Source organism: Staurois parvus, unplaced genomic scaffold (genome assembly GCF_062004578.1).
Source record: "Staurois parvus isolate SC_StPar_1 unplaced genomic scaffold, SC_StPar_1.0 ptg000025l, whole genome shotgun sequence".
In the NCBI taxonomy this organism is placed as follows: Eukaryota; Metazoa; Chordata; class Amphibia; order Anura; family Ranidae; genus Staurois; species Staurois parvus.
Window position 1 is genome coordinate 4,943,032 of NW_028317821.1, and position 16,513 is coordinate 4,959,544.

At 39.8% G+C, this 16,513-nt stretch overlaps 1 protein-coding gene across 1 annotated transcript in view; it reads left to right on the top strand.

Annotated features, from left to right (window-relative positions):
- The window catches only part of KDM3B (lysine demethylase 3B), an 85,035-nt gene that overhangs the window by 15,701 nt on the left and 52,821 nt on the right, over positions 1 to 16,513 (top strand). Inside the window, exons 3-6 of the mRNA XM_089694057.1 lie at positions 1,352 to 1,465; positions 1,549 to 1,657; positions 7,041 to 7,165; positions 8,818 to 8,892. Of these exons, the coding sequence (XP_089550183.1) occupies positions 1,352 to 1,465; positions 1,549 to 1,657; positions 7,041 to 7,165; positions 8,818 to 8,892 (423 nt within the window). The remainder of the gene's footprint in view (positions 1 to 1,351; positions 1,466 to 1,548; positions 1,658 to 7,040; positions 7,166 to 8,817; positions 8,893 to 16,513) is intronic.

Sequence of the window (16,513 nt, forward strand, 5' to 3'; positions counted from 1 at the left end):
GCTTTGCGCACACAGCTATTAATCCCAGCCACTAGAATCAGTAGATTCTTGCCACTGGGATTTGCAGTGTGGCTAAACATCCATGCAAATAGAGGCTGATACGGTTTTAAATGTATTAGCCTGTAGTTGCCAGCATTTTCCTTACTACCCTTCTTGTGGGGAGCTACAATATTAGCTGTCTGTCAGTCATGGGGAACTTCCTAAAAAGAATGGTTGAAAAGATCATTTAATGGTCCAACAACTATTCATCAAAGTTCTCGTAGTACTCTCGGATGAATACTCTTTGAAACCAATGGCTTTATTAAGCTTTAAGCAAGCCAGTTTATCTGCTTCCTCTGCCTCTAGAAACCTTGAAAAATTAACCTTCACTGCTACTGTCAATAAGATCTCCAACATGTTTTTGTGTCATGTCTGAGAAGACAAAAGTAATTGTTTAAATGAATTGCTACATCCATGGTTCCCTAAACATAAGTGTTATTTCCAGCTTATATTTTTGGCATCCCGTAGTATATTTTCTTCCTCGTATTAATGTACCTCAAAAATGGTCTTGTATTCTTTCTTAGTGTATTTAGCCATGTGCTCCTCTTTCTGTGTTTTTTAGCAGATAATGTTTGGCTTCCCTTTTGTCTGTTTTATTACACTTTCCTTTCCTTGTATTTCCTATATAATGATTTTTCCAGCTTTAGTATCCCACCTACCTACCCCTGTATTGAACTATATTGTTTTGTTTTTTTTCTACTCTTTTTACTCTTACTAATTTGCCTGTGCCTGACATATAACCAGGTTGCCTCCTGGGTTGTAGACTTTTTTTTTTTTTATGTATTTACAATCATTTTAATGACTAACTAGACCAATAGGTTCTTTTCTATCATAAACATTTTACCTGTCAGTTGCTTGTTAATTTTTTTGGTTTCATTCTACTTTAATTAATCCTTTAGGAATGCATCCATTTCAGGGCAATTTGTTTTTGGAAATCTAAAATTTTTGTTAATGATTTTTCAGTTTTTTTGTTTTAATATCAAACCAAAGACATCGGCGATCACTGAATAGAATTGATTGAGTGGAAGCATATAGGTTTTCATGCTTGTTATTGTAAAAAAAGATGTATGTGAGGAGCAGATTCCTCTAGGCAAAATGCTACAGGGTTTTATCTATTGCTGAAGCAGTTATGTAACTTGTCCACCACCTCTGACAGATTAATTATAACACTTAAATGTTCTTGACTGTCATTCACTAGGTTATTTATTGTGATGTGGATTGGAGTACAAAGAAAATCAGTAAACAAGTGTGGGTATTTCAATTATGGAATGTTGTGAAGTAAAGAGTAACACACGCTATTTTAACATTGCAGACATTCACAACTTTGGTGGATAAATTAGGACTGGGAACACTGGTCCCTATAGAGTTTCTCCTAGAAGAAATACTGCATTTTCTTCCAGATGCCAGTACACTTCGTCTTTATCAGGTAACTCCTTTTACAGTGAGAAGCAACATTTATTAAAAGAAATCTCTGAAAATTAATGACATTGTTCTCATTCCATTTTCCAGCAGATGGGAGTAGACAGCCACAAACTGGTTTTGAAAGAACAGCCTCTATTGAAGGATGCTGTAACTGATGTAATCAATTCAAGAAAAGTCCAGGAGATCATTTTACGAGGTTAACTGCACACATTTTTAAAATCTTAAGTATTTACAGATTCAGTTTATTTATAAATAAAAGCTGTAGTAAACCCAAAAGCAAACATTTATTATGTTGCAGCTTACCAATTCTTAGATGTGATGTCTGTATTAGTTTTCTTTTTTAGGCTTTCTTTCTTCTATTTGCATGTGGTGATCCAGTTGGTTTTTCAAAAGAACAAGCTCTCTTCCAGATGTGTCAGTTTAGAGGTATGGGGCAAGCCATTCAACAGTGGCAGGGGTGCTTACAATGGCCAACTTTTCTTTTTTTTAATTTTTTATATATGTATATAAAACCTTTATCCCAGAATGAAAAAAACTAGTTTTAAAATCTACTAGTACATCTAACCCCCCCCCCCCAGACTGACAGTGCTGCAAAGGTCCCTGTGCTCATTCATTCAGAGTGTGGGGATCTCTAATACAGGAGGTGTTTTACTGGCCAGGTCACCAACTGACAACCGGGGGGGGACGGGACCTTTAAGACTTGGTTCACACTATTGTGGGCTGTTTGGTTTGGCCCCCGGTTCCTGCACCCGCAATTGTGCTGTGGGCTGAGATGCGTGGGGGCACCATTCAGAATGAACTCGGTTCGGCTGCGGCCGTTTGAAGGTGCGGAAACAAATGCAATTCCTTCACTTGCAACCAGCCCACATAGTGTGAACCAAACCTAAAAAAAGAAAATGAATGCAGCCACCACATCTAATGTTTGGTAAGCTGCAATATATTAAACTTTTGATTTAATACCGCTCTGTGATTGTATGGTTTAAAGCTGATATTTAGTAAAGGAGCAGATGAATGATAGGATCTCCACCACCAAGTCTCAGAATGTAATGCATGCCATTACACGTAACCCTTGTATTTATGTATCCAAAAACAAACGGCTAAACTTACGCTTTAAAGTATATGTGAACCATTACCTTGTGTAAAACAACCCATTCAGTTAATAATAGAAGTGAAAGGCAAAACATTTGTGTATAGATATATATAAAAAAAAAAAAAAAAAAAAAATATATATATATATATATATATATATATATATATATATATATATATATATATATATATATATATATATATACACACACACCGTATTTTCCGGCGTATAAGGCGACTGGGTGTATAAGACGACCCCCTAATTTTCCAGTTAAAACCTATTTTGGGCTATACTAGCCGTATAAGACTACCCCCCTTCCGAGGCAACACCATTTAAAAACATCAGATTTTTTAATTGAAATGGTTATGACTTACCGGTTATCCTTCAAAATCCTCATGTTCATCCTCTGACATCATAAGTTCATGAATGACCTCTTGTGATACATTTGTAAGACAGTCATCATATGGATCAAATTCCAAATCAGATGGTTACCGCTGGATGTGTGGTAATACGGTAGCTTCGGCTACATACAGTATATATACAGCCCGCTGGATGTGCAGTAATGTACATACAGTATACCTCGCTGAGCCAAGCTGGCTCAAAACAAATGTCCCTATGACAGATTAATCTGTCAGCCCACTGGATGTGTGGTATATACAGTATACTGAGCCAAGCTGTTTCAAAACGTACTGGTATGTCCCTACGGTAATCAGACCGCTGGATGTGTGTATGTACAGTAGCTGGGGCTACATACAGTATACGCTGGGCCAATCACGGCGAGCGATGTATTCTAATGAATACAAAGCCTGCTCGGATTGGCTGAGGTTGTGACATCATCAGCCCACCTCTCTGACTCAGCCAATCCGAGCAGGCTTTGTATTCATTAGTAGAATACATCACTCGCAGTGATTGGCCCAGTGTATACTGTATGTAGCCACAGCTACCGTATATACACGCATCCAGCGGGCTGATTACAGTAGGGACGTACCGGTACGTTTTGAAACCACTTGGCTCAGAGCAGTATACTGTATATACCGCACATCCAGCGGGCTGACAGATTAATCTGTCATAGGGACATTTGTTTTGAGCCAGCTTGGCTCAGCATGGTATACTGTATGTACAGTATTACCACACATCCAGCCAGCTTGACCCAAACAAACTCAAGGTTCACATTTTATACCCCGCGTATAAGACGACCCACAATTTTTGGGGTATATTTTTAAGTATAAAAAATAGTCTTATACGCCAGAAAATTGTGTGTGTGTGTGTGTGTGTGTGTGTGTACAAACTGTTCCAAATTATTATGCAAATTATATTTTTCTCATTTACCTAAATAATTGATGTAAATAAATAACAGTCAACATAATTCTCATGTTATCAACTATTAAGAGTACAATTCAAATTTTATTGCACAAACCTCCTAATGATAACAGTATTTTTTTTAAACATAAAAAACTTCCAATGCACTGTTCCAAATTATTACGCACAGTAAGTTTCAAAACACTTTATAGGTTGTAAAGAACTGAAAATTGTCATTTGTTGTGTTTGCAGCATATTTACTGAAATCAAAAGCTATTTCAATCAGACTTTTAACAACAGTTTAACTTTTTAAACATTTTAACAGGTCACGTTACATTGTAACATAGGATCCCTTATTTGATAGCAGCTTCACAAGTCTTGCATCCATTGAACTTGTGAGTTTTTGGACAATTTCTGCTTGAATTTGTTTGCCAAATGTGAGAATAGCCTCCCAGAGCTGCTGTTTGGATGTAAACTGCCTCCCACCTTCATAGATCTTTTGCTTGAGGATGCTCCAAAGGTTCTCAATAGGATTGAGGTCAGGGGAGGATGGAGGCCACACCATGACTTTCTCTCCTTTTATTCCCATAGCAGCCATTGATGCAGAGGTATTCTTTGCAGCATGGGATGGTGCATTGTCATGAATGAAGATGATTTTATTACAGAAAGCATAGTTCTTCCTTCTGTACCAGGGAAGAAAAGTGGTCAGTCATAAACTCCACATACTTTGCAGAGGTCATCTTTACACCAGTGGTGGCCGAATAGAAGGTTTATGCACAGTTGCAAGACTCTGGAGGACTCTACACCTTGATGTCCGTGGGACTCCAGAAGCACCAGCAGCTTTAAATATCTATTTGCTGCTATGTAATGGTATTTTAGCAGCTGCTCTCTTGATCCGATGCATGGATCTGACAAATCTTCCTCAGTGTGCCTTTATCTGCACGGCCCATCTGTGCTCTGAATCAGCCAAAAATCTATTAATAGTGCGATGATCACGCTTAAGTTTTTGTGAAATATCTAATGTTTTCATACCTCGTCCAAGGCATTGAACTATTTCACTCTTTTCGGCAGCAGAGAGATCCTTTTTCTTCGCCATATTGCTTGAAAATGGTGCTCTGCTTAATAATGTGGAACACCCTCCTTTTAGTAGTTTTTCCTTAAATTGGGCTCATCTGCCAATCTAATTATCACAGGTGTCCGAGATTGTTTTCAGTGATCAAAAGAGCCCTGAGACACAATGCCATCCATGAGTTAAACTGAAAAACAAAATATTTAATCTTTGTGACACTTAAATAGAATTTGCATAATAATTTAGAACAGGGTGTGTATGTATGTGTTGTGTATGTATGTGTGTATACACACACACACACACACACCGAGAGGTGGGGCGAAAGAGTAGTACACTGATCCTCCCAGTGAATAGTTGGGGGGGGGGGGGGGTTCGCACAAGTGTGATCATTGGAAGACAGGCAGGCTGTCCTATAAGCACTACCAGAAAAGTGACCAAGCTGGGATAAATGGGCTTCTATGTCTAGTGGGGCCAGTATGAAATAGAAAAGCAGGAGGACTGACAAGAACACAATGAATTTAACACAAAGGAAACAATACAAAGAGAACAGGATATTTTTTAACACAAAGACAGGGTACAACAGGCACATATCAGGAATGTGAAATATTGGGGTAACATATTCTTTAAATAATTCCCATTGGACAGGAAAGTTTGAATTCCTGTTCTAAATACTTGTGGGTCAGTTAGTCAAAGTATTGAAGCCTTTGGATTAGCACAACAGCTCTGTGTTTTTCCTAACTTCATATACTCAATCCTTTCTCCAGGAGCCCCATAGTTTTTCTGCGCATGAATGAGATCCCACAATCTGCCTCCTGGGATGTCTTTTGTCACACATCCTGGGAGACAGTTTGAGGAATTTTGCGTGTGTGTGTGCTGGATCTCAGTTCAAGATGGCAGTGCTGGAGAAGGGCAGTGTAGAGAACTTTGCCTGCAAGTAAGGCACTCTGGACTCTTATCAACTAGTGGTATAAGTGTTAGGGATATAAAATGTAATTATTGATAGGTAGGGTGAAGTTTCTCTTTATGCCCCTTTCAAACGGGCTGTTTTTAAAACGAAAATCCATATATTTCTATGGACTAGCGGATGTAAGCAATGATCATCTGTTTACATCCGTTAACCGCTTACCCGCCGCCGTATAGCAGATATACTGCTGCATGGCGGCACGGGTGCGCAAAACCACGCATATATACTTGATTTTGCATTTCCGGGTTGAGGGCGTGCATGAGCCCTACCCGCGCCGCCTTTCGCAGCCGCAGATGTCAATCACGGGGTCCCGGCTGGTGATTACCGACAATCACCGATGGGGAGGAAGACTGTTTTCTTTACAAACAGTCTTTCTCTCTGTCAGCTCGGGCACACTGCTCAGGATGGCTGTGCACATCACAGCCATCCCAATCAGTGTGCTTACAGTGAAGCACACACCATGCGCGCTCCTAGCAAAGGTCAGGTACTCACGGAAAGGTCCCTATCTCCTATTTCGATTGGGACCTTTCCTGATCATGTGGCGGTGTGTCACGGCGGTCACATGACCCTAAACCCCGCCCCGCCTCCCAGCTTCTAAAACCCTTAAAGGGCCGGGAGGTGCCAGCGCCAAGGGGTTAACATCCATTTGTTTTCTTTTGAATGGAAGAAAGCCCTATTTTTGTTCCGTGCAAAAAAACTGGAATGGATGAAAAACAGATGTAAACAGACATACAGTCCATTTTTGCATTGGTAAAGGATGTAGAAACTGACATGACTGAACTGATGAAAAAAGGAACGCCTGTGTGAAAAGTGGTGCCAAAAAGCCTGTGTTCCTTAGCCTTCATGTGCCTTCTCCTGCCTTTAAAGCACTGCCTGCCTGCCTAGAGTCCTCTTTCAACCAATGGAAATTTTCTGTGCAAATACATGCATTCTGAAAGTTGACATTTGCATGGGGCTGGAAGGGGTGGCGTTATTTTAACTTTCTGAAATGCCCAATAATCTTTTGTTTTTGGTTACTGCTTTATGGTCTGAAATGGACTGTATAGTTTATAGGAATCCTACAGTAATAGGCCCCACAAAGTCTGATTTAAAATAGTTATTTGAAATTAAAGATATTTACTGCTATAACAGTATGTTATTTTCTTTTGATTGTCTAGGAATTTGCAGTATTCAAGGTCAGGAGGTTAAAGTGTTCAGGCCAGATGAAGATGAAGATTGGGTTTATGGGCTTGTGACCCATCAAGATCCCATTAGCCGTATAATAAATGTAACAATGAGTGAAGTATGTATACATTTCGAAAACAAATCTAATTTTAACATTTGAAGACTTTGTGTGCCCAAACAATCAACTGTTTTATGTCTGTTATTGCTTCTTAGCAGTGCCTTAACTGTGTGATGACCACAATCATTTCATACTCTAATAACCAGTGTAAAATCTGCAATTTTGTAGCATGTAAGCTCAATGGCCAATAACTTTCCTTAATTAAAACTAATTAATTGTATGGACAGCCTTGACTTTCTTTTGGTAGCATGTAAAAAGTGAATTTATTATTATATAGGATTTATATAGCACCAACAGTTTGTGTAGCACTTTACAACATGAGGGCGCACAGTACAGTTAAAATACAATTCAATACAAGAGGAATCAGAGAACCCCCCCTTCCTCCATGCAAGCTCCTGCCATGTATCAGGCCTATCAGATGCCTATGTGTGAAAACGTCGATCGCTGCACATGCCAGAGTGAATGCAATAATTCTAGCACAAGACCTCCTCCGTAATACTAAACTGATGACCTATAGGGGCTTTTGAAGTATTGTCTATAGAAAACATAGGGTACTGAAGTTTGTCGCTATTTCGTTAGCACACACAAATTTAAGGTTTGGCATGTTGGGTATTCATTTACTCAACGCAACCTCATCTGAATGAACACACGGAGCAGCGGGTGCCCCCTAGCAAGCTGCTTGCTCTGGGGCACCCGACAGGAGGGGGAAAGGCCAGGAGAGCCTGCGAGGGACCCAAGAAGAGCATCCAGGCTGCTCTGTGGAAAACCACTGCACACAGTCGGTAAGTATAGACATGCTTGTTATTTTCCAGAAAAAAAAAACCTTTAGAATCGCTTTAATTGGCCAATTCAACTTTAAAATACTATGTGTTATGTTTAGTGACATTTATGGTTAAAGGATAAGTTCACCTTTTAAATCATGTTACAAGTTATACCCATATTTTGGGGTGTAACATATAATATGCTCCAGACTAGCCCCTTGCACCCCCGATATCCCCTTTCCCTGTGACCGGGGGGGGGGGTCCTCTCCCTAACACCCGCTGTCACATTTTAAAAATCGTCATTTATTTACGGGAATTTGTGAATTAAAAATAAACAAGTTCCATCCGCTACCAAAGGACTGATTTGAGATGTAATGCTCTGCTGTGAAAAAAAATTATTTAAGCACATTTATTACTTTTGTTTTCAAAAAGCTAAACTTAGCCTTTATAGTTTAATTAAGTAAACCTGGCCTCCAGAGAGACACAAATTCATGCAGCTATGTATTTACATTTATGTGTTTATTTTTAATGCAACTAGTATAAGTATCTATCTGAATTTAAATGTATATCCTTCCTATCTGTACAGCAACAATAAGACTGGTAGAAAGAGGGGTAGGACTGGGAGCCAGTCAGTTGTGATAATTCCAGATTTTTTGCTATTCTTTAATAACTGAGCTAGCTTGTTTAAGTGACAGGACGACCAAACCTATGAATTTGTATTCAACCCAAATTCAGAAATATCTAAGCTCTGCCTTTTGTAATTTTGTATGTTCTGTTGAAAGCTATCTTCTTTTTTTTTTTTTTTATGCTCCATTTTGTTTTAGTGTTTTTGGGTTTTTTTTGGTTACAAATGTGTTGCAATATGCTGACACTACTTTTTAATATTCACAGGGAGGTGAGACTGTGATGATTGATCCAAAATTAGTACACGTGGTGCTAGTTGACGACTCCGTCTTAGAACCTGAGGTATTTACTTTTTTGTCTCAATTTGTTAATTTCATTACATATCCCATAATAAGTTTCATTAGAAAAATTGGAGCAGAATTACATGAATGTCTCACCATATCCCAATCTAGTATAGAAAATGTACATACAATAAAGAAATAGGGATATTTAGGTGTGTAAACCAAACTGCAAGATACTACTACCCCCTCCCTCTAAGACTGAGAATCAAGCAATCAAGGCCGTTGATCGCTCAGTTCTCAGTCTTCAGTGATCGGAGAGTCAGTGATTGTCAGTCACCTGCCTTCTGCTTTGCCCCTCCAGTTCTCACTGTAACGCTGGCCTGTGGAAAGGACAGGAATGGCTGCCTCAGGCACATTGTGGTGTTTTGAGAGGCTGAGACAGCTATCAGTCAGGCATTTGGGTGTGTCCCAACATAAAGTCGGGATATCTCCAGAGTCTGGACTGAGTGACGTCAGCCAACAGCAGACTTTAGCCCGCTGACAGCTGAATCTGGGTCACAGAAGTGCAGAATGAAGTGCACTCCTGTGACTTGCAGGAGAAACAGGGCCAAAATAACTATGGCCCTACTTGTCCTTTAATATTATGACAAAATGCCAAAAAAAAGTGTTTAAACACTAACACACATTAACCGTACCCCATCCAAACTACTGAAAGTGTGTGTGTATCTCTCTTCATACCTCTCTTCCAGATCATAGTCCATCCAAAGTATTTCTTGGAACAGATTCCACTATTTCAAGAATTCGTGTAAAGCTTGAAGGATAAGTTCACCTTTTGAAAAATGTTACATGCTCCATCCTTATTTAGGGTAGACCATGTAACATGTTGCTGCAGCCTGTCCCCCCACCCCCCTTCCCCCCCATGACAGCTAGCAGGAGATCTCCCCTTGCACCCCATTGTCGCTATTGAAAATAACTTGGCCATGCCCACATGACCACGTCCTTCCTTCAGTTTCCTGTGAATGCACAAATTACCAGCCATTGTGGTTGGTGGCTTGTAGTTCTGAATGGACTGTGGGATTGCTGATGAGTTGCCTTGTAGTTCATTCACAAGCCTGCAGCTTGTAAACAGTCAGTCCGTATGAAGGTACAGGCTGAAAGCTGCATGGCTTGTTTTCAGGAGTCCGGTATTGCACCCCAAATCCACTGATCACAGATGCAATGCTTTCCAGGCATCTTAGGAAAAAAATTATAAATGCGCTTTTTTTTTCTCCTGCATAAATATGCATTTAATATTTTTTCCCAAAAGGAGAACTTATCCTTTAAAAGGAGTGTCTCATCTAACAGAATTGTACTGATACCTCATATATGTTGAACCTTCCTGTCATTCAATCATGCATGCGTGTTTCTGCTTCCTTGTATTTAGGTGCATCCCTTCAGACCAGAGAGTTTTTTGGCTTCCACTAATGTGTCCTGTGGATAAATGGTCCTTAGTGGTGTCCCTTCATAATACAGAGGGAACACCCCTAGCCCAAGCCTGACTCAACAGTTGAAGCCACAAACTGCCTGAGCTGAGAGGATGTACCTGAGTACAGGGGAGAGGAAACAAGCAGCCATATGAATTAATGGTTGGATCAAAGGTTTATCATATATGGGTTATCAGTATAATTCTGTTAGATGAGATACTACCTATAAGGTGCTCGTGAATCATTGAAAATGTGGACGCTTTTCCAGGAAACATGTTGGATGGACAATTTCTGTTTATTTGCAGAGAATAAAAAAATGATCTGGAAGAAAGGTATAGATATATGATTTCAGTAATTTGTATGGGATACTGTTATTGTAGATAATCTCATCAATACGTTATTATGAATTATGATTGAACCAATTTTTTTTTTATGTGTTAGGGCGTTTAGTCTCCACTTATTATATTATAATAAGTAATAAAAGCATACATTTCATCTATTGATGTCTATTGTAGTTTGGTTTACACACCTAAATATCTCTATTTTTCCATTTGTGTAGTTCACTATATAATAACCTTATTAGATGAGAGATCACAAAATCCTTGCAGCCACAGAGCTAGCAAAGCTAGAAAAAAAGTATCTGATTTTCTCAACAAAGCACATAGTGGGTTCCTTGTAGGAAAATAGCACAGCACAGCATAGCTCTTAATGGCACTTTAATTTCAGATGAACTTTCTAAAATGGCTGCCTATGCTATAAACTACTGTATTTACAGTCGGTATTTCCTGAAGATATACTAAAAATAACAGGCTCTCATGCCATGCTTGAGACCCCTGTAACAGCCCCACTGGATTCAGGGTATTTACAGGGCACTTCCTTAACCCTTGTATGATTGACATGCTTCACTTGTTTCTCGCCAGTGCTGGCCAGCCTCCAAGATACCCTAAGTGCAACCCTTGTTTCACTGACATTGCTAGGACACTACCCTAAACACTCTTTATGACAATACAGTTGCAAAACAATTATGTGAACCCCTTGGAATTAACTGGTTTTCTGCAGCAATTCTGCATAAAATGTGATCTTATCCTTATCTTAGTCACACTAGACAAAAATAGTGTGCTTTGGCTAATAACACACAAACAATTCTAATTTCTAATGTTATTATTGAACACACCCATTAAAGTGATACTAGAAATACAATGTACCTTATTTAATCATTGCTGTTTAGAGGTCACATTTCCAAAGTCTTTCCTGTCCTCGGAAAGTTTTGAGAGAGGAGTTTCTAGTATTCTGCTGATGCATGAATTTGTGTGTCTATAGCGTTCATTGGTGCTGGGTCGGTCACATGACATAAAAAAGAGGCTTTCATAGTAGAGAATTAAAATAATTGCAATAAAATGCGTTAAAGCTTCATACAAATAATTCGAAGTAAATATTTATTTTTTTGCAATAACATGGTGAAGGTAGAGTTTAGGTTGACGGACAATAGCTTTCACTTTTGTTCACCCCTGGAGGACGTTCTGCCAATCACAGGCTTTGTCATGACCCTTCAGCCTGTGTCTGTGGTGTGTATCTGCTGGGACTAATATTAAAGGTGCAGCCTCCATCAATCACCATCTTATATCTCGCCCCCCCAGTGTTTAGCTATATGAGGACATGGAGGAGAAGGGAAGAAATGGGAGTGTCATTTCACCACTGTGTATACGCTTGCATGTCTGACTCTATAGTCACATGGGCTGCACAAATAAGAAAAAGAAGCAAATGAACAGCTTAGAATGGAACTGAAACTGGAGCATGCTCAGTAGATGTCAACAGTTGGTCTACACAATCTCAGACTGCAGTGGGGATACAGACAAGGAGGGATGGACAGTGAACAGCAGGATCAACCAGGTGTTTTGCAGTATACTGAAAACAAATGCTCTAGTGGATGAGTACACAATTATAAACACAATGTAATACAGCATGTATTGACAGTTTTTGATGATTTGGGTTTAATGACATGTTAAACATTTACAGTGCTGCACAACATTCAGGAGGAATGTGTGACTATTCCTCTGTACAAAACTGCCGGTAACTGAGTCTCCGCACTTTGCTCAGCACGGCTGTGCGATCAGCGGTCGTGTGGTCGCTGTGTTCTCACACTTAGAGCCAGCGGGGGACAGATGCTGCATCTACCTAGGTAAGTATAACTGGGGAAAAACTGGGGGAAAAAAAGACTTCTCTTCTCCCTACTTCTCTTTTAACTGTTTCCCAAAAACAGAACGTTCAAAGCATACCTTGATTGAAAACGGTTAGGCCTCGTTCACACCACTGTGCAGAGATGTGAGTTTTTCTGCATGAGATCTGCAAGGCCACAAAGAAAATTTGCTGATTTTTTTGCACAGGAATCTGCAGTGTATATAAAACTCACTGGAACGCACATGAAAACTGATGTAAACTTGTGTCTCTGCAAGTGAAATCTGCGTTTTTTTTCTGCAGGTATGGTGTGAACCGTTTCCAGTGTGCTTCTTTTAGCTCTCAATCAAACTGTCCAGCCATCAAATGACTGATGTCATAACTAATCACATGTGCAGCAACATGGCAACCACAGATCAAACAGCATAAAATGACAGCTCCTTTGGCTGTAAAGCATGGGAAGGCTTAGTTCCAGTTTAAAGTATATCTAAACCCAATACTAATATACTGCAGCTTACTGGTCCTTTGTGTGGTGGCTGCTTTAATTTTTTTCCCCAAGCTTCTTTTGCGTTTTGTCACCTGGTAATCCTTCAGTCCTTCAGATAACATACTTCCTATCCATGGGTGGCTAGATCACCCCTCCACTATTTAGTGGAAGCCATGGTTGTCACCCTAGTCTTCTCCCCTAATATGGACTACATCTCTATTACATAGGGGGCAGGGTTTCGTAGTTCACAAAATATAGTTAGGATGGAAGATAACTTTTGCTGCAGCTCCCAGGAAGTAACAAGGGCGCTGCTTTTCTGGCAAGGTGGGCAGCTTTTTCTATACTTGCTGAAAATATTTTTCTTGGAAAAAATGTAAACTAATATCTAGGTCTGTAAGCTGCAATACATTAAATTATGTTCTTGGGTTTGAATATCCTTCAATGTGCAGGTCAGCAGCAAGTTACAGAAGCAGCATGTTACAAACACATTCTGATTACATATAATGCTTTGAACTATTATTATTATTTTACAGGATTTATAATAAATTCCTAAAAGTTTAGTTTCATTGATCAAACTACCTCTGATTTTGTGGTTAGTAGTGTTTACTTAGGGAGGCAACATCATTATAGCTTTAGTGTAAACACTATTTGTATCTTTAGTCCTCATGCACACTGCACTGGAAATTTTTATAGCTGCTGTTTTTGGCTTTTGACATTTTTTTTTTCTACAGCTAGTGAACTCCCCAGCATGTTATCCTATGTGTCCAATGCACACACAGACTGTAATCAGCGGTTTTTGGCAGCGACATTTTTTTGGCTGGAAAAAAACCCAGAACTAGTGGGGTTCTAGAGGAGTTTTTTTAGCTTGAACGCTGCAAGACACGGTGTGGCATTTTTGGAATTTTTTATGAGCAAGAAAAAAACGCTAAAAAAATGCAAACGCGAAAAAACGCAGCTAAACTCTAATACAAAAACGCTAAGAAATCTCTGACAAACTCACATTTTTAACATGACTTTACACAGCTAACGTTATCAGCGTTCTTAAAACGCCCAGTGTGCATGCAGCCTTACTATTGCACATAGCCTTCATGTGTTGTTTGCTTACACCTGCTCTACATGCCTGTCAGAGTGGGATTAATCCCTTGAATCATACCTTTAACACCACTGAATACCATGTTTTTTGTGACATAAACCCAGAAAACTTCCCATCAACTGCAGAAATGGTTTAATAATCTAAAGAAATGGTAAATCACACTTGGAAGCTGTGGGAGGCAATTAATATGCATGGACTGAAAACTCCAGTCCACCATACTAGTAGTCTTCTCCATTTGTTCAGCAGTGTTTAATTGGGATGAACTAAGAGGATCTCTGGCTGTGATGACTGGATTGACTAGCTTTGGGCTTCATTATTTCTACAATAGACTGGACACATTAAATATTAGACTGTGGGATGATTGGAGAACCCTACCAGCATTGTGGACTAGCTCTCTCAGTCCCTACATATTAAGTGCCTCCCACAGCTGTCCTGTAATCTTGTGGATGTGAGTTTTGTGGTCTCGCATACATTTTTGACCAATCAGAAGTGTCTGTAATCTTTATCGTCAGTATAAACTGGCAAAGTTCAGGACTTAATGGATTCTGTGGGACCCCTGTTGCATTCTATACAGTGGGACACAAGCAAACTATCTTAATTAGCAAGGCTTTTCACACTGATAAATCTGAATTTAGTAAATGCAGCACCCTCAGATGTCTCCCAGTTGAGATAACTGTTCCTCCGTCACCTGTTGTCCCTGTACTCTCCCGTGGGAGGATAATATATGGTCACACCTGTCGGTTTGGGAACAATTGATTATTATCTCTGTTACTCTTGTAGGCATGTCATCTACTACAAGCTGTAAAACTCATTGGGATTGGGTTAGGGCTAGCCACTGTGAAACCAGCATGAAGATGCTAAAAGACTCCATAAGTATATCAGGAATAAATAAAACAAAAAAGGGGGAAGGTTATAACAATAGCTGGCCTGTGGACTTTAGATTGTGAACATATGGCATTCCAATATAAGCTGTTGGCAAATGCTGATTTCTTTATGTATGAATGAACTATGAAAGGCAATTTTATATATTTATAAAAAATAAATATACTTACACATCCTGGAACTGACAGCAGTCAGGTTCTCTTATTCAACACTGGACCTCCCTTCGCAAGCTCACCCAGTCAGACAATGCCACAATAGTGACCTACATATACCATCAGGGGGCACCAGAAATTGGGCTACTCTAAAGGAAACAAGTCTAATACTCTCTTTGGCAGAAACTCATCCATCCACATCCCTGGAGACAATTGGCAGGCAGACCTCCTAAGCTTCCAACGCTTGGACTCAGAGGAGTGGTCTCTACACCTTGAGATCTTTCAAGACCTGGAAAAGACAGGGAAAATCAAATGTAAACATCCTGGCTTCCAAGTTCAACAACATGCTGGATCAATGTATAGCCTGGACCAGGGATCCCCTAGCCTTCACAGTGGATGGTCTGGTGAGTCTTTGAACGCAGTTCAAGCAGATTTACGCCTTTCCTCTGATGAAGATCCTCCCTCGACTGCTGCAATAAACAGAGGAGGAAAGGGTCCTGGTGAACCTAATCTCTCCACATTGGCTAAGAAGAATGTGGTACACAGACGTACTCAGAATGTTAGCGAGAAAGCCTTGCTAGCGAATAGACCAGACCTAATGGCCCAGGCCCCCTATTCTATTCTGCTTCTAAGGCAGTCCGTAGATGAGTCTCTTCTTTTCTTTTTTTTTTTTCATTTAATCGGTGGGTTGAATGGGAAAAAAAAAAAACTTGATTCCCCCATCTACACATTCAAGTTGGAAGGGGGGAATCCTCCCCGCGGAGCTATTGTATTTTGACAACGAGGAAACTTGCCCACCCTCCGAATACAGTGATAGAATGGTTGTACAGAAGTCGATCGGTTGATCATTTTCTGTACAAGCACCCACCACATACATGGATCAAAATTCAGCCGATCCATGTATGGCAGACTTAAGTCTCTGGCTTTAACGGCATGGCTGTTGAAACCCAAGCTGTAAGGTGTCATTAAACCTTAGACTGTGAAAAACTCTCATGCTATATACAGTAACTGAGTGTGCATACTCACAAAGCCACTAAAGTATTCGTTTTTTTTGTAGTGTGAAATACACTTGGTTGATCCTGCTTTCAGTTGTCCCTTCCATCTTCTCTGTAGCCTGAGATTGTGTAGACCAGCTGTTGTCATTTACTGAGCAAGCTCCAGTATCAGTTCCCTTCTAAGATTTTAATTTCCTCCTTTTGCTGATCTATGCAGCCCATGTGGCTATAGAGTCACACATGTGGGCGTATACACAGTGGTAAATGACACTCCACTCCCTTGCTCCTCCTCCATGTCCACCCATTGCTAAACATTATGGGGGTGGGATATAGTATGCTGATTGATTACATCCACTAAGAAACTCACAGGAAAAAAAATATTTTTAATTAGACATATCATATGTATTTGCTAATGCAGTACCTGTTAATTAAAAA